General features: G+C 46.8%; 2 protein-coding genes across 6 annotated transcripts in view; one reads left to right on the top strand and one right to left on the bottom strand.

The window, feature by feature from the left end:
• Positions 1-5: 5 nt before the first annotated feature.
• On the bottom strand, positions 6-6,898 carry LOC142398064 (polyadenylate-binding protein-interacting protein 2-like). The gene is made up of 4 exons (XM_075482028.1): positions 6,774-6,898; positions 6,412-6,580; positions 1,235-1,414; positions 6-1,162 (listed from the first exon to the last, which is right to left on the bottom strand). Exons 2-4 carry the CDS (start codon positions 6,550-6,552, stop codon positions 1,097-1,099), a joined length of 387 nt encoding a protein of 128 aa, XP_075338143.1. The 5' UTR covers positions 6,553-6,580; positions 6,774-6,898; the 3' UTR covers positions 6-1,096.
• A 797-nt stretch (positions 6,899-7,695) lies between these two features.
• The window catches only part of matr3l1.2 (matrin 3-like 1.2), a 38,539-nt gene continuing 18,973 nt past the window's right edge, over positions 7,696-27,261 (top strand). For 2 of the 5 annotated variants that reach the window (XM_075482048.1, XM_075482044.1), the window contains exons 1-8: positions 7,696-8,004; positions 10,440-10,569; positions 21,146-22,053; positions 23,233-23,294; positions 24,834-24,872; positions 24,957-25,051; positions 25,151-25,200; positions 25,277-25,393. In XM_075482048.1, coding sequence (XP_075338163.1) covers positions 21,292-22,053; positions 23,233-23,294; positions 24,834-24,872; positions 24,957-25,051; positions 25,151-25,200; positions 25,277-25,393 — 1,125 coding nt within the window. In that variant the 5' untranslated portion in view covers positions 7,696-8,004; positions 10,440-10,569; positions 21,146-21,291. Of the gene's footprint in view, positions 8,005-10,439; positions 10,570-20,947; positions 21,022-21,145; positions 22,054-23,232; positions 23,295-24,833; positions 24,873-24,956; positions 25,052-25,150; positions 25,201-25,276; positions 25,394-27,261 lie in introns of all 5 variants that reach the window. The other 3 variants (XM_075482045.1, XM_075482047.1, XM_075482046.1) reach the window with 3 other exon arrangements.

Here is a 27,261-nt window from a genome sequence, read left to right as displayed (position 1 = left end):
AATAAAGCCACACGGACACATTTTCTCCATAAACATGTATTTTCAAGTAGTTTAAGAAAAAATAGATTTTTTTTTTACATCTTTTTTCTTTATATGATTTTTATACAGTACTTTCTGTGCGTTTAGAAAAAAGTCACCACGACATCAGATAACGAAGCAGCAGAAGAAGAAACACAGAGGAGAGAACAACACGACCTGACCCAGATATCAGACCCTAAAACTAACGCTGCAGAACCGAACCGGAGCAGAAAGAGGATCCAGACACGAGGAGGGCGCGGCGGCGGCGGGGGCGGAGCCACCTAAAGCACAAAGCACTTTGTTCTGAACTCAGAGGGACACAAACACTCCTCTCAGCTGATTTACATTCAGAGAGCTCACACACTCTCACACACACACTGGGCAGGTGAACAGGAAGTGACTCACACACTCTGGACAGGTGAACAGGAAGTGACTCACACACTCTGGACAGGTGAACAGGAAGTGACTCACACACTGGACAGGTGAACAGGAAGTGACTCACACAGGTGAACATGAAGTGACTCACACAGGTGAACATGAAGTGACTCACACACACTGGACAGGTGAACAGGAAGTGACTCACACACACTGGACAGGTGAACAGGAAGTGACTCACACACTGGACAGGTGAACAGGAAGTGACTCACACAGGTGAACAGGAAGTGACTCACACGCACTGGACAGGTGAACAGGAAGTGACTCACACAGGTGAACAGGAAGTGACTCACACAGGTGAACAGGAAGTGACTCACACACACTGGACAGGTGAACAGGAAGTGACTCACACACACTGGACAGGTGAACAGGAAGTGACTCACACAGGTGAACAGGAAGTGACTCACACACACTGGACAGGTGAACAGGAAGTGACTCACACAGGTGAACAGGAAGTGACTCACACAGGTGAACAGGAAGTGACTCACACAGGTGAACAGGAAGTGACGCTAACGTTTCTCTGAACACATGCGAGGCGAGCGCACGACTTTGGCAACACATCAGGCTGAAGGTTCGAGTGGCGGCTGGAAAATACAGCAGACATCAGGCGGTGATGTCACAGTGTGGGCGGGGCCAGGCGGGGTCACATGACGTGCTTCTGGATGCCCGGGGTGAACTCCTTGGCGTTGGGGTTCAGGCTGCTGTTCATCTGCAGGAGCAGAAACACGGGTCAGCGGCGGCAGGCGGAGCCTGAGCGCCCCGCGGCGTGGACCAAACTCACCGCCACGGCCGGCTCGTCGGCGTCTGCGTCCAGCACCATCAGGCTGATCTGCTCCTGCAGCTGGCTGACGGCGGCGGGGAGGTCTCTGGACGGGATGAACCACTCCCACTGCTCCTCCTCCTCCAGCATCTCCTGGAAGCAGCGCTCGATGAACTCCTCCTCCCAGAGCTCCTCCTCCACCTGCAGACACATGCACGCACACATGCACGCACACACACGCACGTACACACACACACACACACACACACACACACACACTGTTACAGAAACGCTACTTCCTGTCATCGTTTCCACCTGCTGCAGATGTTTCCACCTGCTGCAGATGTTTCCACCTGTAGCAGATGTTTCCACCTGCTGCAGATGTTTCCACCTGATGCAGATGTTTCCACCTGCTGCAGATGTTTCCACCTGATGCAGATGTTTCCACCTGCTGCAGATGTTTCCACCTGCTGCAGATGTTTCCACCTGTAGCAGATGTTTCCACCTGCTGCAGATGTTTCCACCTGCTGCAGATGTTTCCACCTGATGCAGATGTTTCCACCTGTTGCAGATGTTTCCACCCGCTGCAGATGGTTCCACCTGATGCAGATGTTTCCACCTGCTGCAGATGTTTCCACCTGTAGCAGATGTTTCCACCCGCTGCAGATGGTTCCACCTGATGCAGATGTTTCCACCTGTAGCAGATGTTTCCACCTGCTGCAGATGTTTCCACCCGCTGCAGATGTTTCCACCTGTTGCAGATGTTTCCACCCGCTGCAGATGGTTCCACCTGATGCAGATGTTTCCACCTGCTGCAGATGTTTCCACCTGATGCAAATGTTTCCACCTGCTGCAGATGTTTCCACCTGATGCAGATGTTTCCACCTGATGCAAATGTTTCCACCTGCTGCAAATGTTTCCACCTGCTGCAGATGTTTCCACCTGTAGCAGATGTTTCCACCCGCTGCAGATGTTTCCACCTGTAGCAGATGTTTCCACCTGATGCAGATGTTTCCACCTGTAGCAGATGTTTCCACCTGTAGCAGATGTTTCCACCTGATGCAGATGTTTCCACCTGTAGCAGAGGTTTCCACCCGCTGCAGATGTTTCCACCTGTAGCAGAGGTTTCCACCCGCTGCAGATGTTTCCACCTGTAGCAGAGGTTTCCACCCGCTGCAGATGTTTCCACCTGTAGCAGAGGTTTCCACCCGCTGCAGATGTTTCCACCTGTAGCAGATGTTTCCACCTGATGCAGATGTTTCCACCTGTTGCAGATGTTTCCACCTGTAGCAGATGTTTCCACCCGCTGCAGATGTTTCCACCTGATGCAAATGTTTCCACCTGATGCAGATGTTTCCACCTGTTGCAGATGTTTCCACCTGATGCAGATGTTTCCACCCAATGCAGATGTTTCCACCTGCTGCAGATGTTTCCACCTGATGCAGATGTTTCCACCTGTTGCAGATGTTTCCACCTGATGCAAATATTTCCACCTGCTGCAGATGTTTCCACCTGCTGCAGATGTTTCCACCTGTAGCAGATGTTTCCACCCGCTGCAGATGTTTCCACCTGTAGCAGATGTTTCCACCTGATGCAGATGTTTCCACCTGTTGCAGATGTTTCCACCTGATGCAGATGTTTCCACCTGATGCAAATGTTTCCACCCGTTGCAGATGTTTCCACCTGATGCAGATGTTTCCACCTGTTGCAGATGTTTCCACCTGATGCAGATGTTTCCACCCGTTGCAGATGTTTCCACCCGATGCAGATGTTTCCACCTGTTGCAGATGTTTCCACCTGATGCAGATGTTTCCACCTGCTGCAGATGTTTCCACCTGTTGCAGATGTTTCCACCTGATGCAGATGTTTCCACCTGATGCAAATGTTTCCACCCGTTGCAGATGTTTCCACCTGCTGCAGATGTTTCCACCTGATGCAGATGTTTCCACCTGATGCAAATGTTTCCACCTGCTGCAGATGTTTCCACCTGCTGCAGATGTTTCCACCTGTAGCAGATGTTTCCACCCGCTGCAGATGTTTCCACCTGTAGCAGATGTTTCCACCTGATGCAGATGTTTCCACCTGTTGCAGATGTTTCCACCTGATGCAGATGTTTCCACCTGTTGCAGATGTTTCCACCTGATGCAGATGTTTCCACCCAATGCAGATGTTTCCACCTGCTGCAGATGTTTCCACCTGATGCAGATGTTTCCACCTGTTGCAGATGTTTCCACCTGATGCAAATATTTCCACCTGCTGCAGATGTTTCCACCTGCTGCAGATGTTTCCACCTGTAGCAGATGTTTCCACCCGCTGCAGATGTTTCCACCTGTAGCAGATGTTTCCACCTGATGCAGATGTTTCCACCTGTTGCAGATGTTTCCACCTGATGCAGATGTTTCCACCTGATGCAAATGTTTCCACCCGTTGCAGATGTTTCCACCTGATGCAGATGTTTCCACCTGTTGCAGATGTTTCCACCTGATGCAGATGTTTCCACCCGTTGCAGATGTTTCCACCTGATGCAGATGTTTCCACCTGTTGCAGATGTTTCCACCTGATGCAGATGTTTCCACCTGCTGCAGATGTTTCCACCTGTTGCAGATGTTTCCACCTGATGCAGATGTTTCCACCTGATGCAAATGTTTCCACCCGTTGCAGATGTTTCCACCTGATGCAGATGTTTCCACCTGTTGCAGATGTTTCCACCTGATGCAGATGTTTCCACCTGCTGCAGATGTTTCCACCTGTTGCAGATGTTTCCACCTGCTGCAGATGTTTCCACCTGTTGCAGATGTTTCCACCCGCTGCAGATGTTTCCACCTGTAGCAGATGTTTCCACCTGTAGCAGATGTTTCCACCTGATGCAGATGTTTCCACCTGTAGCAGATGTTTCCACCCGCTGCAGATGGTTCCACCTGATGCAGATGTTTCCACCTGATGCAGATGTTTCCACCTGATGCAAATGTTTCCACCTGCTGCAGATGTTTCCACCTGCTGCAGATGTTTCCACCTGTAGCAGATGTTTCCACCTGATGCAAATGTTTCCACCTGCTGCAGATGTTTCCACCTGCTGCAGATGTTTCCACCTGTAGCAGATGTTTCCACCCGCTGCAGATGTTTCCACCTGTAGCAGATGTTTCCACCCGCTGCAGATGTTTCCACCTGATGCAAATGTTTCCACCTGCTGCAGATGTTTCCACCTGATGCAGATGTTTCCACCTGTTGCAGATGTTTCCACCTGATGCAGATGTTTCCACCCAATGCAGATGTTTCCACCTGCTGCAGATGTTTCCACCTGATGCAGATGTTTCCACCTGTTGCAGATGTTTCCACCTGATGCAAATATTTCCACCTGCTGCAGATGTTTCCACCTGCTGCAGATGTTTCCACCTGTAGCAGATGTTTCCACCCGCTGCAGATGTTTCCACCTGTAGCAGATGTTTCCACCTGATGCAGATGTTTCCACCTGTTGCAGATGTTTCCACCTGATGCAGATGTTTCCACCTGATGCAAATGTTTCCACCCGTTGCAGATGTTTCCACCTGATGCAGATGTTTCCACCTGTTGCAGATGTTTCCACCTGATGCAGATGTTTCCACCCGTTGCAGATGTTTCCACCTGATGCAGATGTTTCCACCTGTTGCAGATGTTTCCACCTGATGCAGATGTTTCCACCTGCTGCAGATGTTTCCACCTGTTGCAGATGTTTCCACCTGATGCAGATGTTTCCACCTGATGCAAATGTTTCCACCCGTTGCAGATGTTTCCACCTGATGCAGATGTTTCCACCTGATGCAGATGTTTCCACCTGATGCAGATGTTTCCACCTGCTGCAGATGTTTCCACCTGCTGCAGATGTTTCCACCTGTTGCAGATGTTTCCACCTGCTGCAGATGTTTCCACCTGTTGCAGATGTTTCCACCCGCTGCAGATGTTTCCACCTGTAGCAGATGTTTCCACCTGTAGCAGATGTTTCCACCTGATGCAGATGTTTCCACCTGTAGCAGATGTTTCCACCCGCTGCAGATGGTTCCACCTGATGCAGATGTTTCCACCTGCTGCAGATGTTTCCACCTGATGCAAATGTTTCCACCTGCTGCAGATGTTTCCACCTGCTGCAGATGTTTCCACCTGTAGCAGATGTTTCCACCCGCTGCAGATGTTTCCACCTGTAGCAGATGTTTCCACCCGCTGCAGATGGTTCCACCTGATGCAGATGTTTCCACCTGCTGCAGATGTTTCCACCTGATGCAAATGTTTCCACCTGCTGCAGATGTTTCCACCTGATGCAGATGTTTCCACCTGATGCAAATGTTTCCACCTGCTGCAGATGTTTCCACCTGCTGCAGATGTTTCCACCTGTAGCAGATGTTTCCACCCGCTGCAGATGTTTCCACCTGTAGCAGATGTTTCCACCTGATGCAGATGTTTCCACCTGTTGCAGATGTTTCCACCTGATGCAGATGTTTCCACCTGTTGCAGATGTTTCCACCTGATGCAGATGTTTCCACCCAATGCAGATGTTTCCACCTGCTGCAGATGTTTCCACCTGTTGCAGATGTTTCCACCTGATGCAAATATTTCCACCTGCTGCAGATGTTTCCACCCGCTGCAGATGTTTCCACCCGCTGCAGATGTTTCCACCTGTAGCAGATGTTTCCACCTGATGCAGATGTTTCCACCTGTTGCAGATGTTTCCACCTGATGCAGATGTTTCCACCTGATGCAAATGTTTCCACCCGTTGCAGATGTTTCCACCTGATGCAGATGTTTCCACCTGTTGCAGATGTTTCCACCTGATGCAGATGTTTCCACCCGTTGCAGATGTTTCCACCTGATGCAGATGTTTCCACCTGATGCAAATGTTTCCACCCGTTGCAGATGTTTCCACCTGATGCAGATGTTTCCACCTGTTGCAGATGTTTCCACCTGATGCAGATGTTTCCACCCGTTGCAGATGTTTCCACCTGATGCAGATGTTTCCACCTGTTGCAGATGTTTCCACCTGATGCAGATGTTTCCACCTGCTGCAGATGTTTCCACCTGATGCAGATGTTTCCACCTGCATCAGAGGCCCTGCTCCCCCCCACCTGCAGGACAGGTGTGCAGGGGGGCCCTGCCCCCCCTCAGATGCGTCCCTGCCCCCCCCCCCCACCTGCAGGACAGGTGTGCAGGGGGGCCCTGCCCCTCCTCACCTGCTGGTTGAACTCCTCCTCGTTCTCCATCCACATGTACTCAGCGAACGGGTCCTCCTCGGAGCTGAAGTGGCCGCTCAGGATCACCTCTCCGCCGGCGGACATGTTGGGGGCGGAGCCGCCGATGCTCGGGTCCTTCATGCCTCTGCGGTCCGGGGTCTCTGCGGCCCTGCGGGGGGACAGAACGGGACACAGAGGAGGCGGCCGGCCGGTCAACACTCCGCCGTGATGGCCGCTGTCTCACAAACAATAACAACAGCTGACGGACGTCTGATGACGTCCCGTGAAACGAGTCACGGACACGGGCGCGCGACAGCGTGAGAAAACACACGCACGGCCGTGTTTTTTAGGCGTCAGAATACCTGAGGAGCGGATCTGTTCGACGGCAAAAAGAACCAACGGTCCACTATGAAAACTCCTCTGGAACCAGTAATGGCTGCGCTGCCTCTGTTTGTTTACATCTCCTGCGTCATTCTCTGCTCCCTCGTGATTGGTTGAATTTTGGTGCTGCCTTCATGTCCACCCGATCTGTGGGGAAATGTTTATTTCCAGGCTTTGGGCAACAAAGTCAGATTTTACAAGCCTGTGTAAAGTGTTAAAGTTTGGTGTGAAGTTGAGAGAAATTAAATTAAAATATTTCCATTTTGTTCTAATGAAGAGTTTTGGTGTAATGTAAATGTAAAAGACTTCAATTGTCGAAGTAAAAAGGTGAATTAGTTTTACCTGATTCTAAAACTATGACTTCATGTTGCATAGATATGATAAATGTAAATATTAGAGATAGAGATTTTTCTTTAGCCGTATTATTTATATTTTATTCATTTCAACTTCACAATGTGCAATATTATATATACTAGGTCACTTTACTTTTTAGTACTTGCCTTTTCTCTTTTAAAAAGTTGTTATTAGTTAGTTTTATCTTTATTCATTTCTTGTTTCATGTCTGTTGTTGCTGCTGTGACAAGTGAATTTCCCCGTTGTGGGATAAATAAAGTACAATCTAATGTAATGTAATTAATTATTTATAGATATCTGAAAAAGATGGACGCAAAAAAACAAACATTCTCCTATAACATCTGAAAACGCGAATGAAAAGCCGATGTCTGGGTTATTTTATGGGTAACATAAAATAATGAAATAGTTTCAACTTAAAGTTTTATCACAGAATGATCTCACTGTGAGACACCTGAATCATGTCATTGATTAAAAACCTCGAAAGCCTCCATTGCTGCTGAAAATTCCCGATGTTCCCGAAGGCATCACTGTACTCCAAGCAGTCCACTTCCGGTGGAAACTTACCGACTTCACTGGATCCACTGAGGCTCAGAAACACACCAACAGCTGGGGTTGTTTGCCGCTAACAGCAGTGAGGTACACAGCTGGGCCGTCTGAGAGAAAATAAAATATTATATCAAATATAATATATAATATAAGGGAATATGGGGAACAACTGAAACACAAAACGGAACCTGTGTGACCCAGATCTGTAAGGAGGGCTCCAAATCTCGCGATACTTGGCGTCACGTTCGGTGACAAAGCTTTCCTCGGTGCTGGCGGCTAAGTCTGCTCCGCGGTTATAAAAGAAAAGCTGAGGTAAGTGTGTTTGAATCTGCAGATGGATCTGTAACTTATGAGCTGTCTAAAAGCGAATAGTTTAATGCTCATGTTGCACAAGACAAAACTACAACACTGGCGTGCAAAAAAGAAGAAACTGAGCCAAATAACGACCCGTGTTAGCATGATGAGGTTAGCCACATTGTATGCTACAGTTAGCCGTAACTGCGGAGCGGCACGAAAAAATTAGTCGGCGTTTATTTGAATTTTTTTAATTTGTGATTTTATAAATGAGTTAAGTGGGGGAAAGTCCCAGTGGGTTGAAATATAATTATATAGTTTCCTAACAGCCGGTAGCGCCGTAAGGCTAGCTACTAACGGCTCCACTGAAAGCTAACTGCAGCGTTCAGAGCCGCGTTAGCATGTGGTGTTAAAACGTGATTTAAAGGGACATTATGTAATTTCTTCCCCCATTTAGTAGTTGCAATTTTATTTAGCAAAGTCGAATGAATTTGCTCTCTAGCGCCTCGCGTTTTCAAATGTGCGTTGCAACTTCTTGAACTACGGCAGGCGGTATGTGTCAAGATTCAAGAAGCTACAGATTCAGACTCAAGGTCCATACAAACAAAAATACATCAAGACACACAGTACAAAGAATTACATAACACACATACAATAACACTATAAATACAGATGACAGATAACATGTCAGATAACATGAGTTGACAGCCTTTGGTGTGCAAGCAACGCAATTAGTCCTATTCCGGGAGTTACCGGAATTGACGTCGACGCTGCGTTAGCAGCAGTGTGTAGTTGCTATCTGGAAAGTGTTCTTTTAAAGGAGAACTGCGGTATTTTCAACATTAAGCCTCTTTTCTGAGTCGTCTGCAGTGTTTTAGAACCCCCCTCACCGCTTTTTTGATGTTTACTGCTGTCTCCGGTATTTGCCTAATTTTGATTCCTGCTTCAGAACGGCAAGTCATGTGCATGTCCTAAAAGGTCCGTAAAAGCACCATAAACGTCCGTTTTTAAAATCATCAACTCACCGGAGTGGTTACTGGTGTGCACTGGTTACCCAGATCAAATTTTGTTGCGAAAAGTTGCTTCTGTCGTGTTTTATTTGACATTTTTAAATCCCATTGAGTTCTATTGAAGACTGGATGTTCGTTGATATTACTCCGCCACCGGTGTGGAGTATAGCAAGTCAGATTCAACTGCTGAGCGGAAGTTTATCCACGGCTGTGAGGTGGCTAAGAAAATAGTTCGAGCATGAACGAGCTGCCAAATAAAACACGACAGAAGCAACTTTTCGCAACGAAATTTACCAGTGCACACCAGTAACCACTCCGGTGAGTTGATGATTTTGAAAACGGACGTTTATGGTGCTTTTACGGACCTTTTTGGACATGAGCATGACTTGCCGTTCTGAAGCAGGAATCAAAATTAGGCAAATACCGGAGACAGCAGTAAACATCAAAAAAGCGGTGAGGGGGGTTCTAAAACACTGCAGACGACTCAGAAAAGAGGCTTAATGTTGAAAATAACGCAGTTCTCCTTTAAATAAACTCCCGGTAAACTTACAAACTTTCTAATGCCTCGTTTTGTGAGTTAAGAACCTATGTGTACTACGGCAGGAGTTTGGTAACAATCAATGCATTATTAGTGGGATCATTTACCAGATAAAATCTATTTACCATTAGCGGCTGTAATAAGCCATTCGGCGTTGGGAAAACGCGATTCGAAGTGCTTTATGTCCCTCTCGGCACTTCGTCGTTTTTCATAGAGCGGAAGGACATGGCGGCCTCCATAGAGCTTGCCCGCTCTATGTAGATACAGACAAGTTATTCTTCACTCAGGAGGATAAGGGAGATTGTTGACAGAGATAATTTTACACCAATGAGGACTAATTTATGAATGAATATGTTGATTTGAGCTAATAAATGACTTAATATATTACATAGTGTCCCTTTAAGCGTGATTAAGACTCGATTTTAAGCACAATTAAACCTCAACATACAGCATGCCGAATGCACACAGTAGTAAATAACAGCTCATTCTGTAGATGGAAGAAATAACCTGCACGTTGGTTTGTTTTGAAAAGCTCAACTTGTGGTTTTTATCGATGAAATGTGATTTATTGATTGTGATTCTGTGTTAATTTACTTCTGTCACTTTGAAAATGTGAAAGGTTGGTAGTTCTTTTAGCTGGATTATTTTGCTGACACATTTATTGATTAGATTAATATAATAAAGATTCTTTCTCGAGGACAGAACTTGGAATTAATATTATTGTATTTTACTCTGAAATTTTTCTGACAGGTTAGTTCTAGTTTAGAGTCATGGGAAGTCCAGTCATTTGTTTCCTTTTTGGACAGAAGATAAGTTACGGTGAAATCTGAGCAGAGATCAGTATTTTTTATTTTCAGGACAGAAATCTAAACATTTCCCACTTTCGGTATTTCTGTTGTTCACAGGGCAGCTGGGCAGATAGAAACGTCTGTCTTTGTGTTTGGTGAAAGCTTTGGTTCAGAAGATGAAACTACGAGGAGAAAATAATCTTTGTCCAGAACTTATCTGATCTTTCTGGGAATTTCCCAACATAAAGTAAGAAATGTAGAACAGTTTCATTAACAAAGTCACAGTCCTGATCAGCCTCATTCCTTTCTCCGTTTCCATGGAAACAGGAAGCAGCTGATTCACTGAAACATGTTCCAACATGAACATAAACCCAGAATCTGAGGCAGAACCAGAGTTAGTTCAGTTCTGAGCAGCTTTAAAGTGAATATCTGCAGATGTTTCCATGGTAACAGCTGCAGAGATCCACTGAAACATGTTCCAACATGAACATAAACCCAGAATCTGAGGCAGAACCAGAGTTAGTTCAGTTCTGAGCAGCTTTAAAGTGAATATCTGCAGATGTTTCCATGGTAACAGCTGCAGAGATCCACTGAAACATGTTCCAACATGAACATAAACCCAGAATCTGAGGCAGGACCAGAGTTAGTTCAGTTCTGAGCAGCTTTAAAGTGAATATCTGCAGATGTTTCCATGGTAACAGCTGCAGAGATTCACTGAAACATGTTCCAACATGAACATAAACCCAGAATCTGAGGCAGAACCAGAGTTAGTTCAGTTCTGAGCAGCTTTAAAGTGAATATCTGCAGATGTTTCCATGGTAACAGCTGCAGAGATTCACTGAAACATGTTCCAACATGAACATAAACCCAGAATCTGAGGCAGAACCAGAGTTAGTTCAGTTCTGAGCAGCTTTAAAGTGAATATCTGCAGATGTTTCCATGGTAACAGCTGCAGAGAGTCATTGAAACATGTTCCAACATGAACATAAACCCAGAATCTGAGGCAGAACCAGAGTTAGTTCAGTTCTGAGCAGCTTTAAAGTGAATATCTGCAGATGTTTCCATGGTAACAGCTGCAGAGAGTCATTGAAACATGTTCCAACATGAACATAAACCCAGAATCTGAGGCAGAACTAGCCTGGAAAACCAGCGCCAACTGCTGGACGGCAAAATGTTTTGCCTGCGGTTGGGTCTGGCCTCGATCCACTTGTCATTTTGAAAATACTGCCCTGAATCTGGCAGATGGCAACTAAACCAATCACAACGCAGAGATGTGTTTTGAATCAACGCGGGCGGGCCAGAGGGTTCTGGTGCGGGGTTTTGAGGGAGTGACGACAGAGCAGTGCGACGTTGGGCAGTGGAAGCGAACATAGACAGCGAAAGCACAACAAGAAAGATGGCGGCGGCAATGGAACAGTGCTCGTTTGATTCAGCCTTGGCACACAGCCATTATAACGAACAGCCTTGCCACTCTGTATTAAGCCCCATTGTACCGGCTTTTTGGCTGCAGTTCCACCAGAATTCCACTGGGAGCGTCGGTGGAGACCAGAATGAATGGGGCCCTATGGAGCTAGATGCTACAAATGGTCAGTTTCACCTAAGTCTCCTCAAGAGCGCTCAGATTTGAATGTAGTTTCTGAGAGCTCAACATGGGTTTCAAGTAAAAAATCTACTGAACGAGTACATATATCGCTTTGATTTCTTACTGGTTGGCTTCTTGTTGTCCACAACGCGCTAGCATTGTGCTAATGACAGCTGGTCGACCAGCTATGTATGACGTCATATACACTTCAAATCCTTTTTTTAAGCAAATGAGTGGCTCTAAAAATCTAAAACTCAGCCATGGGTATTTTCTAAACACCCTTTTTCGAAAACAACATTCGAATTACTAGAGAAAAAATTATATCTTGAGATAAGGGCACGAAAGGGCGTATAGCTCCATAGGACTCCATTCATTCTGGTCTCCAAAATTGGGCGCCCCACGTGGAAAGAGGGTGGAAATGCAACCAAAATCGCCTCGTTGGAAACCGGAAATGCACCGTGAGTGGCGTATCTGTCCTATTATAGAATCTGTGCTTGGCATCAGTTTTGGAAGAGTCCCCTCCCACCAAAGCTTTCTGTCGCGCTTACTACGTCACAGTCAGTTGCGCTGATTGGTCAGAGCGTTGGCCTATAGGCACAGACGCGGTTTGAAAGACAACGGGTTGTGCTCATCAACAATGTTCCGTTGTATCCATTGATCGGTGCCAGACTAAATTAGACATCCAATCCATTTAGGCTGGTTTATCAGGCTAAGGCAGAACCAGAGTTAGTTCAGTTCTGAGCAGCTTTAAAGTGAATATCTGCAGATGTTTCCATGGTAACAGCTGCAGAGATTCACTGAAACATGTTCCAACATGAACATAAACCCAGAATCTGAGGCAGAACCAGAGTTAGTTCAGTTCTGAGCAGCTTTAAAGTGAATATCTGCAGATGTTTCCATGGTAACAGCTGCAGAGATCCACTGAAACATGTTCCAACATGAACATAAACCCAGAATCTGAGGCAGAACCAGAGTTAGTTCAGTTCTGAGCAGCTTTAAAGTGAATATCTGCAGATGTTTCCATGGTAACAGCTGCAGAGATTCACTGAAACATGTTCCAACATGAACATAAACCCAGAATCTGAGGCAGAACCAGAGTTAGTTCAGTTCTGAGCAGCTTTAAAGTGAATATCTGCAGATGTTTCCATGGTAACAGCTGCAGAGATTCACTGAAACATGTTCCAACATGAACATAAACCCAGAATCTGAGGCAGAACCAGAGTTAGTTCAGTTCTGAGCAGCTTTAAAGTGAATATCTGCAGATGTTTCCATGGTAACAGCTGCAGAGATTCACTGAAACATGTTCCAACATGAACATAAACCCAGAATCTGAGGCAGAACTAGAGCTGTAACAAAATCCGGGTTATCCGGTTTTCAACCCGGATAAATACGTCACCCGGGCAGACCGGATGGTGGCATGCATTTGATCCGCCTTAAAAAAAAAAAAAAAAAAAAAAAAAAAAGATCCGCCCAAGTTGAGCCAGACGGCATTTCATTATGTCAACAAATGGCAGTTACAGCGCTCTTGCACCTTTGTCGTGAGAGAAATGATGAAACCGGAATATATATATATATATATATATCCCTCTTTAGTTGCCTACTAGTTCAGTCACGAACACACAGTCACAGGCACACACTGAGTGAAACGAAACCTAACTCCCGCCCCGTTTGTCACGAGCCCGTTTGTTGTTGGTTAAGTGAGCCATGCCCCCTACTGATCCGTCCTGATTTGCGATCCGTCCGGACGGGACGGATCCCCGCTGACTCGTACTGCTCGAACGGATCACTCTGCGAGTCGAGGGTCGCGGGTCGCGGCGCATTCGGCTCTGCTCGCTCGCAACTCCTAGTTGTATAAATGAGCCACGCCACCAGCCAATCACAGACTGGTAGTTTTCACAGACTGGTATTTGTGTGATAAATAATAAAAAAATAAAGAGGAAGAATTGTAATAATCATGTTAGAACTGGTGTAGTTGGGTGCTAGCTAGCTAGTCCCGCCCCGTTTGTCACGAGCCCGTTTGTTGTTGGTTAAGTGAGCCATGCCCCCTACTGATCCGTCCTGACTTGCGATCCGTCCGGACGGGACGGATCCCCGCTGACTCGTACTGCTCGAACGGATCACTCTGCGAGTCGCGGGTCGCGGCGCACTCGGCTCTATCTCTCTGCTCGCTCGCAAGCTGAGTCGGGCGAATCATGCCGGCTCTGGGTGACTCACGGCCAGTCGAGTCACGCGGCAGAATCGAAACTTAAAAAGATCCGAGTTGGCAGTGATCCGCTACTTGCCCGTCTGACCCGCTGAGTCACTCAGAGCCAGCGATTCAGCGGTCAGACGGGCAAGTAGCGGATCACTGCCAACTCGGATCTTTTTAAGTTTCGATTCTGCCGGCAGCAAGGATTGTCGTCGTCAACCCGTCTGCTGAAGCCTCTGTAGCTCGCTACAGGCTCGGTTAGCGTGGCTTCATGCATCTTGTACAGTCGTTGAAAAATAATCATTTCATGTCTGGCTTTCAGATAAAATGGCATTGAATTATTACTTGACAAAAATAAATGAGTGAACTTGTAGCCGTAGGCTGCTCTTTGATTTATCAAAATGAATTGATAAATGGGACAAAAAAAAAAGGCGAGGTACATAGCCACTTAACGGCAGAAAGGTTTTTTTTTTTTGTTTTTTTTTTTAATAAGTGACTCAAGTGATTCAAGTGATCCGTATAACTCGAATCACCTCCTTGAAATGATCCGATCAGCCCGGATCACCCAAAAGATTCGAGTTAAGCATCTCTAGGCAGAACCAGAGTTAGTTCAGTTCTGAGCAGCTTTAAAGTGAATCTCTGCAGATGTTTCCATGGTAACAGCTGCAGAGATTCACTGAAACATGTTCCAACATGAACATAAACCCAGAATCTGAGGCAGAACCAGAATTAGTTCAGTTCTGAGCAGCTTTAAAGTGAATATCTGCAGATGTTTCCATGGTAACAGCCTCCCTTCCATGGAGCCCATTTCTGATGAGGCTTGGGCCAACAGCAGATGGATCAGCTGAAGGTCCAGATGCATCTCTCAGCTCCTGTGTCAGGTCTTTGCTGGATTTTTTTCCTCTTTCTTAAGGACATCACTTTCAGATCCTGTTCATCTGCTGGAGATAGTTCTTTAGGCCTGACACTTCTTCTTTTGTCCTCCACTTGTCAAAGATGAGTAGGAATGGGATACAAACCCTGGTTCGGGTAGGGGGTAGAAATAGAAGAGGTAAAGATAAGTAGGAATGGGATACAAACCCTGGTTCGGGTAGGGGGTAGAAATAGAAGAGGTAAAGATAAATAGGAATGGGATTCAAACCCTGGTTCGGGTAGGGGGTAGAAATAGAAGAGGTAAAGATAAGTAGGAATGGGATTCAAACCCTGGTTCGAGTAGGGGGTAGAAATAGAAGAGGTAAAGATAAGTAGGAATGGGATACAAACCCTGGTTCGGGTAGGGGGTAGAAATAGAAGAGGTAAAGATAAATAGGAATGGGATTCAAACCCTGGTTCGGGTAGGGGGTAGAAATAGAAGAGGTAAAGATAAGTAGGAATGGGATTCAAACCCTGGTTCGGGTAGGGGGTAGAAATAGAAGAGGTAAAGATAAGTAGGAATGGGATTCAAACCCTGGTTCGAGTAGGGGGTAGAAATAGAAGAGGTAAAGATAAGTAGGAATGGGATTCAAACCCTGGTTCAGGTAGGGGGTAGAAATAGAAGAGGTAAAGATAAGTAGGAATGGGATTCAAACCCTGGTTCGGGTAGGGGGTAGAAATAGAAGAGGTAAAGATAAGTAGGAGTGGGATACAAACCCTGGTTAAGGTAGGGGGTAGAAATAGAAGAGGTAAAGATAAGTAGGAATGGGATTCATACTCTGGTTCAGGTAGGGGGTAGAAATAGAAGAGGTAAAGATAAGTAGGAGTGGGATACAAACCCTGGTTAAGGTAGGGGGTGGAAATAGAAGAGGTAAAGATAAGTAGGAATGGGATTCAAACCCTGGTTCGGGTAGGGGGTAGAAATAGAAGAGGTAAGATAAGTAGGAATGGGATTCATACTCTGGTTCAGGTAGGGGGTAGAAATAGAAGAGGTAAAGATAAGTAGGAATGGGATACAAACCCTGGTTAAGGTAGGGGGTAGAAATAGAAGAGATAAAGATAAGTAGGAATGGGATACAAACCCTGGTTAAGGTAGGGGGTAGAAATAGAATAGGTAAAGATAAGTAGGAATGGGATTCAAACCCTGGTTCGGGTAGGGGGTAGAAATAGAAGAGGTAAAGATTAGTAGGAATGGGATACAAACCCTGGTTAAGGTAGGGGGTAGAAATAGAAGAGGTAAAGATAAGTAGGAATGGGATTCAAACCCTGGTTCGGGTAGGGGGTAGAAATAGAAGAGGTAAAGATAAGTAGGAATGGGATTCAAACCCTGGTTCGGGTAGGGGGTAGAAATAGAAGAGGTAAGATAAGTAGGAATGGGATTCATACTCTGGTTCAGGTAGGGGGTAGAAATAGAAGAGGTAAAGATAAGTAGGAATGGGATACAAACCCTGGTTAAGGTAGGGGGTAGAAATAGAAGAGATAAAGATAAGTAGGAATGGGATACAAACCCTGGTTAAGGTAGGGGGTAGAAATAGAATAGGTAAAGATAAGTAGGAATGGGATTCAAACCCTGGTTCGGGTAGGGGGTAGAAATAGAAGAGGTAAAGATTAGTAGGAATGGGATACAAACCCTGGTTAAGGTAGGGGGTAGAAATAGAAGAGGTAAAGATAAGTAGGAATGGGATTCAAACCCTGGTTCAGGTAGGGGGTAGAAATAGAAGAGGTAAAGATAAGTAGGAATGGGATACAAACCCTGGTTAAGGTAGGGGGTATAAATAGAAGAGGTAAAGATAAGTAGGAATGGGATACAAACCCTGGTTCTGGTAGGGGGTAGAAATAGAAGAGGTAAAGATAAGTAGGAATGGGATACAAACCCTGGTTCGGGTAGGGGGTAGAAATAGAAGAGGTAAAGATAAGTAGGAATGGGATACAAACCCTGGTTCGGGTAGGGGGTAGAAATAGAAGAGGTAAAGATAAGTAGGAATGGGATACAAACCCTGGTTCGGGTAGGGGGTAGAAATAGAAGAGGTAAAGATAAGTAGGAATGGGATACAAACCCTGGTTCGGGTAGGGGGTAGAAATAGAAGAGGTAAAAATAAGTAGGAATGGGATTCAAACCCTGGTTCGGGTAGGGGGTAGAAATAGAAGAGGTAAAGATAAGTAGGAATGGGATTCAAACCCTGGTTCGAGTAGGGGGTAGAAATAGAAGAGGTAAAGATAAGTAGGAATGGGATTCAAACCCTGGTTCAGGTAGGGGGTAGAAATAGAAGAGGTAAAGATAAGTAGGAATGGGATTCAAACCCTGGTTCGGGTAGGGGGTAGAAATAGAAGAGGTAAAGATAAGTAGGAATGGGATTCAAACCCTGGTTCAGGTAGGGGGTAGAAATAGAAGAGGTAAAGATAAGTAGGAATGGGATTCAAACCCTGGTTCGGGTAGGGGGTAGAAATAGAAGAGGTAAAGATTAGTAGGAATGGGATACAAACCCTGGTTAAGGTAGGGGGTAGAAATAGAAGAGATAAAGATAAGTAGGAATGGGATACAAACCCTGGTTAAGGTAGGGGGTAGAAATAGAATAGGTAAAGATAAGTAGGAATGGGATTCATACTCTGGTTCAGGTAGGGGGTAGAAATAGAAGAGGTAAAGATAAGTAGGAATGGGATTCAAACCCTGGTTCGGGTAGGGGGTAGAAATAGAAGAGGTAAAGATTAGTAGGAATGGGATACAAACCCTGGTTAAGGTAGGGGGTAGAAATAGAAGAGATAAAGATAAGTAGGAATGGGATACAAACCCTGGTTCGGGTAGGGGGTAGAAATAGAAGAGGTAAAGATAAGTAGGAATGGGATTCAAACTCTGGTTAGGGTAGGGGGTAGAAATAGAAGAGGTAAAGATAAGTAGGAATGGGATACAAACCCTGGTTCAGGTAGGGGGTAGAAATAGAAGAGGTAAAGATTAGTAGGAATGGGATACAAACCCTGGTTCAGGTAGGGGGTAGAAATAGAAGAGGTAAAGATAAGTAGGAATGGGATACAAACCCTGGTTCGGGTAGGGGGTAGAAATAGAAGAGGTAAAGATAAGTAGGAATGGGATTCAAACCCTGGTTAGGGTAGGGGGTAGAAATAGAAGAGGTAAAGATAAGTAGGAATGGGATTCAAACTCTTGTTCAGGTAGGGGGTAGAAATAGAAGAGGTAAAGATAAGTAGGAATGGGATTCAAACTCTTGTTCAGGTAGGGGGTAGAAATAGAAGAGGTAAAGATAAGTAGGAATGGGATACAAACCCTGGTTCGGGTAGGGGGTAGAAATAGAAGAGGTAAAGATAAGTAGGAATGGGATTCAAACCCTGGTTCAGGTAGGGGGTAGAAATAGAAGAGGTAAAGATAAGTAGGAATGGGATTCAAACCCTGGTTCAGGTAGGGGGTAGAAATAGAAGAGGTAAAGATAAGTAGGAATGGGATTCAAACCCTGGTTCGGGTAGGGGGTAGAAATAGAAGAGGTAAAGATAAGTAGGAATGGGATTCAAACCCTGGTTCAGGTAGGGGGTAGAAATAGAAGAGGTAAAGATAAGTAGGAATGGGATTCAAACCCTGGTTCGGGTAGGGGGTAGAAATAGAAGAGGTAAAGATTAGTAGGAATGGGATACAAACCCTGGTTAAGGTAGGGGGTAGAAATAGAAGAGATAAAGATAAGTAGGAATGGGATACAAACCCTGGTTAAGGTAGGGGGTAGAAATAGAATAGGTAAAGATAAGTAGGAATGGGATTCATACTCTGGTTCAGGTAGGGGGTAGAAATAGAAGAGGTAAAGATAAGTAGGAATGGGATTCAAACCCTGGTTCGGGTAGGGGGTAGAAATAGAAGAGGTAAAGATTAGTAGGAATGGGATACAAACCCTGGTTAAGGTAGGGGGTAGAAATAGAAGAGGTAAAGATAAGTAGGAATGGGATTCAAACCCTGGTTCAGGTAGGGGGTAGAAATAGAAGAGATAAAGATAAGTAGGAATGGGATACAAACCCTGGTTCGGGTAGGGGGTAGAAATAGAAGAGGTAAAGATAAGTAGGAATGGGATTCAAACTCTGGTTAGGGTAGGGGGTAGAAATAGAAGAGGTAAAGATTAGTAGGAATGGGATACAAACCCTGGTTCAGGTAGGGGGTAGAAATAGAAGAGGTAAAGATTAGTAGGAATGGGATACAAACCCTGGTTCAGGTAGGGGGTAGAAATAGAAGAGGTAAAGATAAGTAGGAATGGGATACAAACCCTGGTTCGGGTAGGGGGTAGAAATAGAAGAGATAAAGATAAGTAGGAATGGGATACAAACCCTGGTTCGGGTAGGGGGTAGAAATAGAAGAGGTAAAGATAAGTAGGAATGGGATTCAAACTCTGGTTAGGGTAGGGGGTAGAAATAGAAGAGGTAAAGATAAGTAGGAATGGGATACAAACCCTGGTTCAGGTAGGGGGTAGAAATAGAAGAGGTAAAGATTAGTAGGAATGGGATACAAACCCTGGTTCAGGTAGGGGGTAGAAATAGAAGAGGTAAAGATAAGTAGGAATGGGATTCAAACTCTTGTTCAGGTAGGGGGTAGAAATAGAAGAGGTAAAGATAAGTAGGAATGGGATTCAAACTCTTGTTCAGGTAGGGGGTAGAAATAGAAGAGGTAAAGATAAGTAGGAATGGGATACAAACCCTGGTTCGGGTAGGGGGTAGAAATAGAAGAGGTAAAGATAAGTAGGAATGGGATTCAAACCCTGGTTCAGGTAGGGGGTAGAAATAGAAGAGGTAAAGATAAGTAGGAATGGGATTCAAACTCTTGTTCAGGTAGGGGGTAGAAATAGAAGAGGTAAAGATAAGTAGGAATGGGATACAAACCCTGGTTCGGGTAGGGGGTAGAAATAGAAGAGGTAAAGATAAGTAGGAATGGGATTCAAACTCTGGTTCGGGGAGGGGGTAATGAAAGTATAGAGGGTGCCAGGTGGAGGCTTAACAAAGTGGCTTAAAGAAAAAACACATTCCTCTGAAGATGCTCGGGTACAAGGACTGGACTGAAGATGAGGGAAGAAGCAGAAAATGTCCAAAGAGAAACTCTGAGAGAGCTTCAGGAAGATGCAGAACTGCTGATCAGGACACTTTAAAGGTTACAGAAAGAAATGAGGCTGATCAGGACTCTGGTTCAGGACTGTAAATGTGTTTGAATGTTCTATAGTATCTGAACTTGAGGTTCTGTTGATCTGTTATCTGTGAACACAGCATTGATTTCATGATGATGTAGACGTTCGCTCTGCTTTGCTTATGAAGACTCTGCTGAGTACAGTCTGATATATATGAAATGTATATAAATATGTGTGTTAGATATCCTGAATAAATCTGTTTCAAACCAGCATTTACATGTTGTTGCTGCAGTGAAAAAGGTTCCTGAATAAGTTTCCTAAACGGCCATATAATTTTAATTAGGGAAAGAACTTTAACAGATAAACTGACCCTTCAGAATGACCCTGACAGTTTTACCGAAGCTGGCTGAGCGACAGGATTCAGGTACAACTAGTTCGGTCCAGCTGTTCTGCCATCATTTATTAGTCAGTCTTCTTCTTATGTTAGAGTCAGTCTTCTTCTTATGTTAGAGTCAGTCTTCTTCTTATGTTAGAGTCAGTCTTCTTCTTATGTTAGAGTCAGTCTTCTTCTTTTAGAGTCAGTCTTCTTCTTATGTTAGAGTCAGTCTTCTTCTTATGTTAGAGTCAGTCTTCTTCTTATGTTAGAGTCAGTCTTCTTCTTATGTTAGAGTCAGTCTTCTTCTCTTTGCATCTGTCAGTGATTTTCACAATAAGAGCGTTTGTCGTCTCCTCAGTGCCGGAGTCTCATCACTCTGTTTCCCATCAGTTCATTTCTTCCTCCTGGTCTGAGGTTGAAGCCTTCTGTCTCCTTCTTTAACGTCTTCTCATGTTCCCTCTGCAGTAACCTCGGCTCCACCTGCTCAGGTGGACGCCGACTCCTCCTCACGGGACTCCCAGTGGACTCTTTGTTTGAAGGTTTTCTCTTGCCTCGTTGTGTTTCAGCAGAACTCTCCAGAATTTCTTTGAAAATTCAAAAAATCTTTGAATTTCCCCCATTGGGGGGATGAATAAAGTATTTTTCTATTCTATTCTATTCTAGAACAGAAGAGGACCCCCCACCTCACTTTGACTGTTTCCTGTCTGACTTTAGCCGCCTCGCAAATCTTTACCCGTCCGACGCTCTGCCGCCGCCGCCGGTCTTCGTTCTCGCTCTTTCCTCTGAGGGCAGCGCCGCCTGCTGCTGTTATGTCTCAGAAGCTGCAGTCGGACGGCGGTCAGAAGCAGTTTTCCGTGGGTCGGGGGCTCCTTGCCGCCGCAGAGACCTTGAACTTCAACATGAACGAGCAGCGCTCCGGCCAGCAGATGGGGGGCATGTCTTCGGGGATGGGGATGGGTGGGATGGAGGGCCCGGACGGAGGCTCGCAGATGTCCCGGCGGGGCGGGAGTAATCTTGGCAGCACCATGAAGCTGTTTGCCAGTTTGGGGCTGTCGCCCTCCGACCTGGACGCTCTGGCTGAAATCCCCGAAGAGGAGATCAGCGTGGAGACGCTGCCTCGCATCCTCATGCAGCTCAAGAGCCGCAAGGCGGGCGCCGGAGAGCGCGGGCCGGGCTCCTCCATGTCCTCTGACGCCGCTTACCGAGGAGGACGGGACGGCTGGGACGAAGGGCGCATGGGCAGGATGAGCGGGCCCTCTATGGGCCAAGGCCAGGCCCGGGCGCCGTCCTCGGCGGACTTCGGGTTCAGCTCCATGCAGGACGTGTCCCCCGGCCGGGGCTTCGGCTACAGCGGCGGGGGCGGCGGCGGCGGGAGAGCAGACCGGCCTTACTCTGAACTTTCTCGCCAAACTTCCTATGGCGGGCTCTCCATGGGGCCGGCGCAGTCTGACTTTATGCAGAGGAGGATGGGCTCCCCGTCTCAGGGAAAGGTCCAGGACTTCTTGGGAGTCATGCCCCCCAGGTTCCCTCACGTGTGCTCTCTTTGTGACTTTGACGTTCATTCCATCATGGTGAGTACGTCCAGCTGCTTCTTCCTCTTTTCTTCTCGGACTAACCGTAAATGTTTCAGCTCGCACACCTGAGCGCAACCTTCTGTCAGCCAATCACAGGTGCTTATCATCCTCATGTTTCTGTTGGGCCGAGCGCCAGTTTGCTTCCTGTAATTTTAGTTTGAAATCAGGAGTCTTTCTTACTGATGCCTGCAGCCCTTTACAGGTAGCTTTGTCCCAGGTAACACTCACCTGTGGTCAGTCTGTCCACCCTGAGAGCAGTTAGCGTTGCAGCTTCTTCTCAGCCTCTTGAGTCTGCACAGATCAGAAAGAACGTCTCAGTTTTAGTTTCAGGAGAGTCCCGGTTAGCTCCGACTGTGGAGTCAAACAGCATGATCTCAGAGACCGAAGCAACCATTACATTTGACTTTATACCAGCCTGGAGCTCCTCGGGCCGTTAGCAGTGAGGTGAAATCTGTCTTTTTACCAGCCTGGAGCTCCTCAGGCCTTTAGCAGTGAGGTGAAATCTGTCTTTATACCAGCCTGGAGCTCCTCGGGCCGTTAGCAGTGAGGTGAAATCTGTCTTTATACCAGCCTGGAGCTCCTCGGGCCGTTAGCAGTGAGGTGAAATCTGTCTTTATACCAGCCTGGAGCTCCTCGGGCCGTTAGCAGTGAGGTGAAATCTGTCTTTATGCCAGCCTGGAGCTCCTCGGGCCGTTAGCAGTGAGGTGAAATCTGTCTTTATACCAGCCTGGAGCTCCTCGGGCCGTTAGCAGTGAGGTGAAATCTGTCTTTATACCAGCCTGGAGCTCCTCGGGCCGTTAGCAGTGAGGTGAAATCTGTCTTTATACCAGCCTGGAGCTCCTCGGGCCGTTAGCAGTGAGGTGAAATCTGTCTTTATACCAGCCTGGAGCTCCTCGGGCCGTTAGCAGTGAGGTGAAATCTGTCTTTATACCAGCCTGGAGCTCCTCAGGCCGTTAGCAGTGAGGTGAAATCTGTCTTTATACCAGCCTGGAGCTCCTCGGGCCGTTAGCAGTGAGGTGAAATCTGTCTTTATACCAGCCTGGAGCTCCTCGGGCCGTTAGCAGTGAGGTGAAATCTGTCTTTATACCAGCCTGGAGCTCAGAAACAGAGCAGGTTTTAAACGGATGTTGTTGTAAGAATCGTCTCCGTAATCTGTGAATCTGCTCATATCTGCAGGAGTGGAACCAGCACGTTAACGGCCTTCGACATGCTGAAAACAGACGACTTCTCCTGGACATGTGAGTCACTGACGCAGCCGTGATGATGAAGTAACCAAACCTTATAAGTAGGGCTGTCAGAGCCGGGTGGAATCACGTTATTCACTATAGCCTCATTTCCACTATGCAGTTCGGTACGGATCAGTTCAGAACGGTACGGATCGGTTCAGAACGGTACGGATCGGTTCAGAACGGTACTGGTCGGTTCAGAACGGGACGGGTCGGTTCAGAACGGGTCGGGTTTCTTTGGGGTCAGCTTGCGTTCCCACTGTACAAAGGGGACCCTCGGGGGTGGGCGAAGCCGAAGCGTAAACAGCAAATAACAGCAAACATCCATAATGTGGAACCAGCTCCCAGCTTCTTCAGCTTAATGCCACACCGGCTCGCGGTCCGGGTGAAACCACTCTCTGACATTTCTGCTGCAATCAGCTGGAACACTTTTTGGTTTGGCCCAGCGCCATCGAGCTGCCGCTGCTCAGCCTCCTCACCGACACCGGAGAGCAGAGCCTGGAACCGGTCCTGTGGGCTCGCTACCCCAAGCAGAAGGGCTAAGGCTCTAGCATGGTTGCCGCGTCTGCTAGCGCGAGCGGTGTTGATGACGTCACGATTTCGTGCCCACAATATATAGTGGCGCAAATAGATGCGCCAGTAGTTGCTTAGTCTTCTCCGTCACAGAGGTGTTTCTGCTACGTTAAGGTTACCGCTACTCTACAACCATGAAAGTAGAAAAGAAAACAATGCCTCTGTCGAGAGCAAGAATACTGTAATTAATGATACTGCTGCAGTATTGGGATCATTTTAATTTTTTAATTCAGTTAAGAGGTGAAGGTCTGAAGCCCCCGGCATCACCATTTGGAGTCTCTGCCCTCTTCTTTGCCTTCACGTATCTGTCCCGTAGCTTCTTCCTCACATTCTTACAGAACTCTCCCTCTTTCCCCAAAGTTCTGCCCATCTCTGTGCACCAGTTTTGGGAGTTTACGTGCTCCCTGTGCTGTTTCACTGCAGTGTCGTACAGCTGCTGTACAAACGCACCTCCTCACTGAGCCGGTCTCACATCGGTCCATCCGGTCTGTCGTTGTTGGCGCCGCCAAGTTACAAAAATCGACTGGTGCACGACAACGCGCTGCGCCGTCTTTTCAAGGGAAGCGCCAGGCCTGATACGTCATTTTAACGTCACGGTGCGACACCGCCGTGACAGACGCGTCAACTGTAACTCCGGCTTTACAGACATGGTAACGGGTTCCATGGTAACGGGTTCCATGGTAACGGGTTCCATGGGACCGGTACGCTCTGGTGGTAGTGGAAACACTGAAATAGGAGAACCGTTCTGAACCGACCCGTACCGGACTGCATAGTGGAAACGAGGCTAATGTGATGTCACCTCTGCTCTCTCTGAGCTGCTTCTTCTTCAGCTGTTTCTGAACAGTCCTCCCCCCCTACTCGCATACCTGTGGTGGTAACTCTGCTCTGGAAGCTGACCGACGTGTCTTCAGTCCTGATGTTTTGATGTTCCTTCACAGCTGTAACTCTGAGGTCTGAACCTGTTTGTGTGTGTTGCAGGTACCCTGATTGGGACCCAAATATGGCTTCAAACAGAGGGTAAGTCCTACCCCCCCACCCGCTGGGAGGATGCTGACTGAGTCTCTTTGAATTGAAGTGACTCGTTGTTGTTGTTTTTTTCAGCCCGGGTCGCCGGGACACCCCCAACCTGGCTGCAGGCCTGCTGGGACCGGGCCCCATGTCATCGGTACCGACAGGAGGGATGTCCTCCAGCTGGGGTGAGATTATAAAGCAGATTAAACGGATCATTTCTGATGAAGCTTCTGATGTTTTACCTCCAACCTCGGCGCTCTTTAACGTCTGTGTTTGTGTGTCAGGAAGCGCCGGGGGTGCCGGACTGCTCGGAAACCAGCTGGGACAGAACACGGTGGGTGGAAACTCCTCGTTACCTTTGGTTTCTGAGGGTGTGGTAGTGGCGCTGATGTTGAATGTGTTGTCCTCAGATGAGAAGCAGAGTGGTGGTGGTGAAGTACGACAGGAAGCCTTTGAGCAACAAGACCCTGTTCGCCTTCACCGAGCCCTTCGGCCGCCTGAGGGAGCACCTGGTGCTCAAGAACAAGGTACAGAAACTGGCTCCGCCTCTTCCGAGTCCAGTCAGACATGGGGTTGCAAAATTCCCGGAAACTTTCCATGGAATTTAAGGGAATTAATGGGAATAAACTGGGAATTTTCAAAATTGAAGGTTGGCTCTTCTAGGGAATTTAAATATAGTTGAGGAAAGTATATTTTAGCATAATCTTGACTAAATCAAACAGATGCTATTCAAGTCATTGGAAAAGCGGAGGGAGTTCTGCATGAAGCCAGTGCATGCAGCGGCATACATGCTGGACCCAAAATATGACAAGGGCATACTTTCTGGGGAAGAGATTAACGGTGCCTAAGTCCATGTCTGACCACCTGGGTCTTGATAAAGACAAAGTTCTAGGCAGTTTGACAAAGTATCGAACAAAGCAAGGCCTTTGGAAAGGGGATGGCCGTCATGCCAGCACATATCTGCAGCCACGTGTTCTACTCTACTTACAAATAAATCTGTTGAAAACATTTTGTATGGATGTTTTCTTATGACTTCTGTATATATTTATGCTTGGATATAATATATTCCCAGTTAATTCTCCTAAATTCCCATTATTCCCATGGAAAGTTTCCAATATGGAATATATCCAAAATTCCCAAGCTTAACTTCCCATGGAAATTTACCGGAAATTTTCCGCCCCTTTGCAACCCTAGTCAGACATCAGGTGTGCTCGCCTTGTTTCACACGGACAGTTACTACTGTCGCACAACGTGCGCACGTTTGTAGCAGCTTGATTTGATGGAGGAAACTGGATAAAACGACTAGGAGCTAAATCAGAGGAAAAATATATATATTTTTTTATGCCTTTAATGGACAGTTCAAGAGAGACAGGAAGCAGGGGGCAGAGAGAGGGGGAAAGACATGCAGCAAATAACCGTCCGATGCTGGACTCGAACCGGGGCCAGCTGCAGCGAGGACTATAGACTCTGAACAAGGGGCGCCTGCTCAACCCAATACGCCACCGAAAGGAAAATACTGAACAGTGTGTCCATTGTAAAAGCCAGTTAGCTTAGCACGATAGCACAATGTCAATGCTACAGCATCTCAGCAGAAAGCAGCCAGTTCACATATCAAGTCCACTGAGCGGAACAAACACAAAGGAAACATTTCACGTTAGCATTTCAATGGAAAGGATGCTAGCTGAGAACGGAAGGAAGCTAGCGGAGAACGGAAGGAAGCTAGCAGAGAACGGAAGGAAGCTAGCGGAGAACGGAAGGAAGCTAGCGGAGAACGGAAGGAGGAAGCTAGCGGAGAACGGAAGGAAACTAGCAGAGAACGGAAGGAAGCTAGCAGAGAACGGAAGGAAGCTAGCAGAGAACAGAAGGAAGCTAGCAGAGAACAGAAGGAAGCTAGCAGAGAACGAAAGGAAGCTAGCAGAGAACGAAAGGAAGCTAGCGGAGAACGGAAGGAAGCTAGCGGAGAATGGAAGGAAGCTAGCGGAGAACGGAAGGAAGCTAGCGGAGAACGGAAGGAAGCTAGCGGAGAACGAAAGGAAGCTAGCGGAGAACGAAAGGAAGCTAGCGGAGAACGAAAGGAAGCTAGCGGAGAACGAAAGGAAGCTAGCGGAGAACGAAAGGAAGCTAGCGGAGAACGAAAGGAAGCTAGCGGAGAACGAAAGGAAGCTAGCGGAGAACGAAAGGAAGCTAGCGGAGAACGAAAGGAAGCTAGCGGAGAACGGAAGGAAGCTAACAGAGAACGGAAGGAAATTAGCAGAGAACGGAAGGAAGCTAGCAGAGAACGGAAGGAAACTAGCAGAGAACGGAAGGAAGCTAGCGGAGAACGGAAGGAAGCTAGCAAAGAACAGGCATGTCCGATTACTCGAGTGCTTAAATAATTGTTTGCTGCAGCTCTGAA

The sequence above is a fragment of the Odontesthes bonariensis genome, chromosome 13, assembly GCF_027942865.1.
Source record: "Odontesthes bonariensis isolate fOdoBon6 chromosome 13, fOdoBon6.hap1, whole genome shotgun sequence".
Lineage (NCBI taxonomy): Eukaryota > Metazoa > Chordata > Actinopteri > Atheriniformes > Atherinopsidae > Odontesthes > Odontesthes bonariensis.
Note: the sequence above shows the minus strand (reverse complement) of the source record. Positions and strands in the feature narration are given on the sequence as shown.

Bases quoted from the DNA above. Each gene is read 5' to 3' on its own strand.
- LOC142398064 (XM_075482028.1), bottom strand. From the start codon at position 6,552: ATGAAGGACCCGAGCATCGGCGGCTCCGCCCCCAACATGTCCGCCGGC. The intron at 1,415-6,411 runs GTGAGGAGGGGC...ATGTGTCTGCAG, and splicing joins AGGAGGAGTTCAACCAGCAG to GTGGAGGAGGAGCTCTGGGA. The intron at 1,163-1,234 runs GTGAGTTTGGTC...CTGCTCCTGCAG, and splicing joins CCGACGAGCCGGCCGTGGCG to ATGAACAGCAGCCTGAACCC.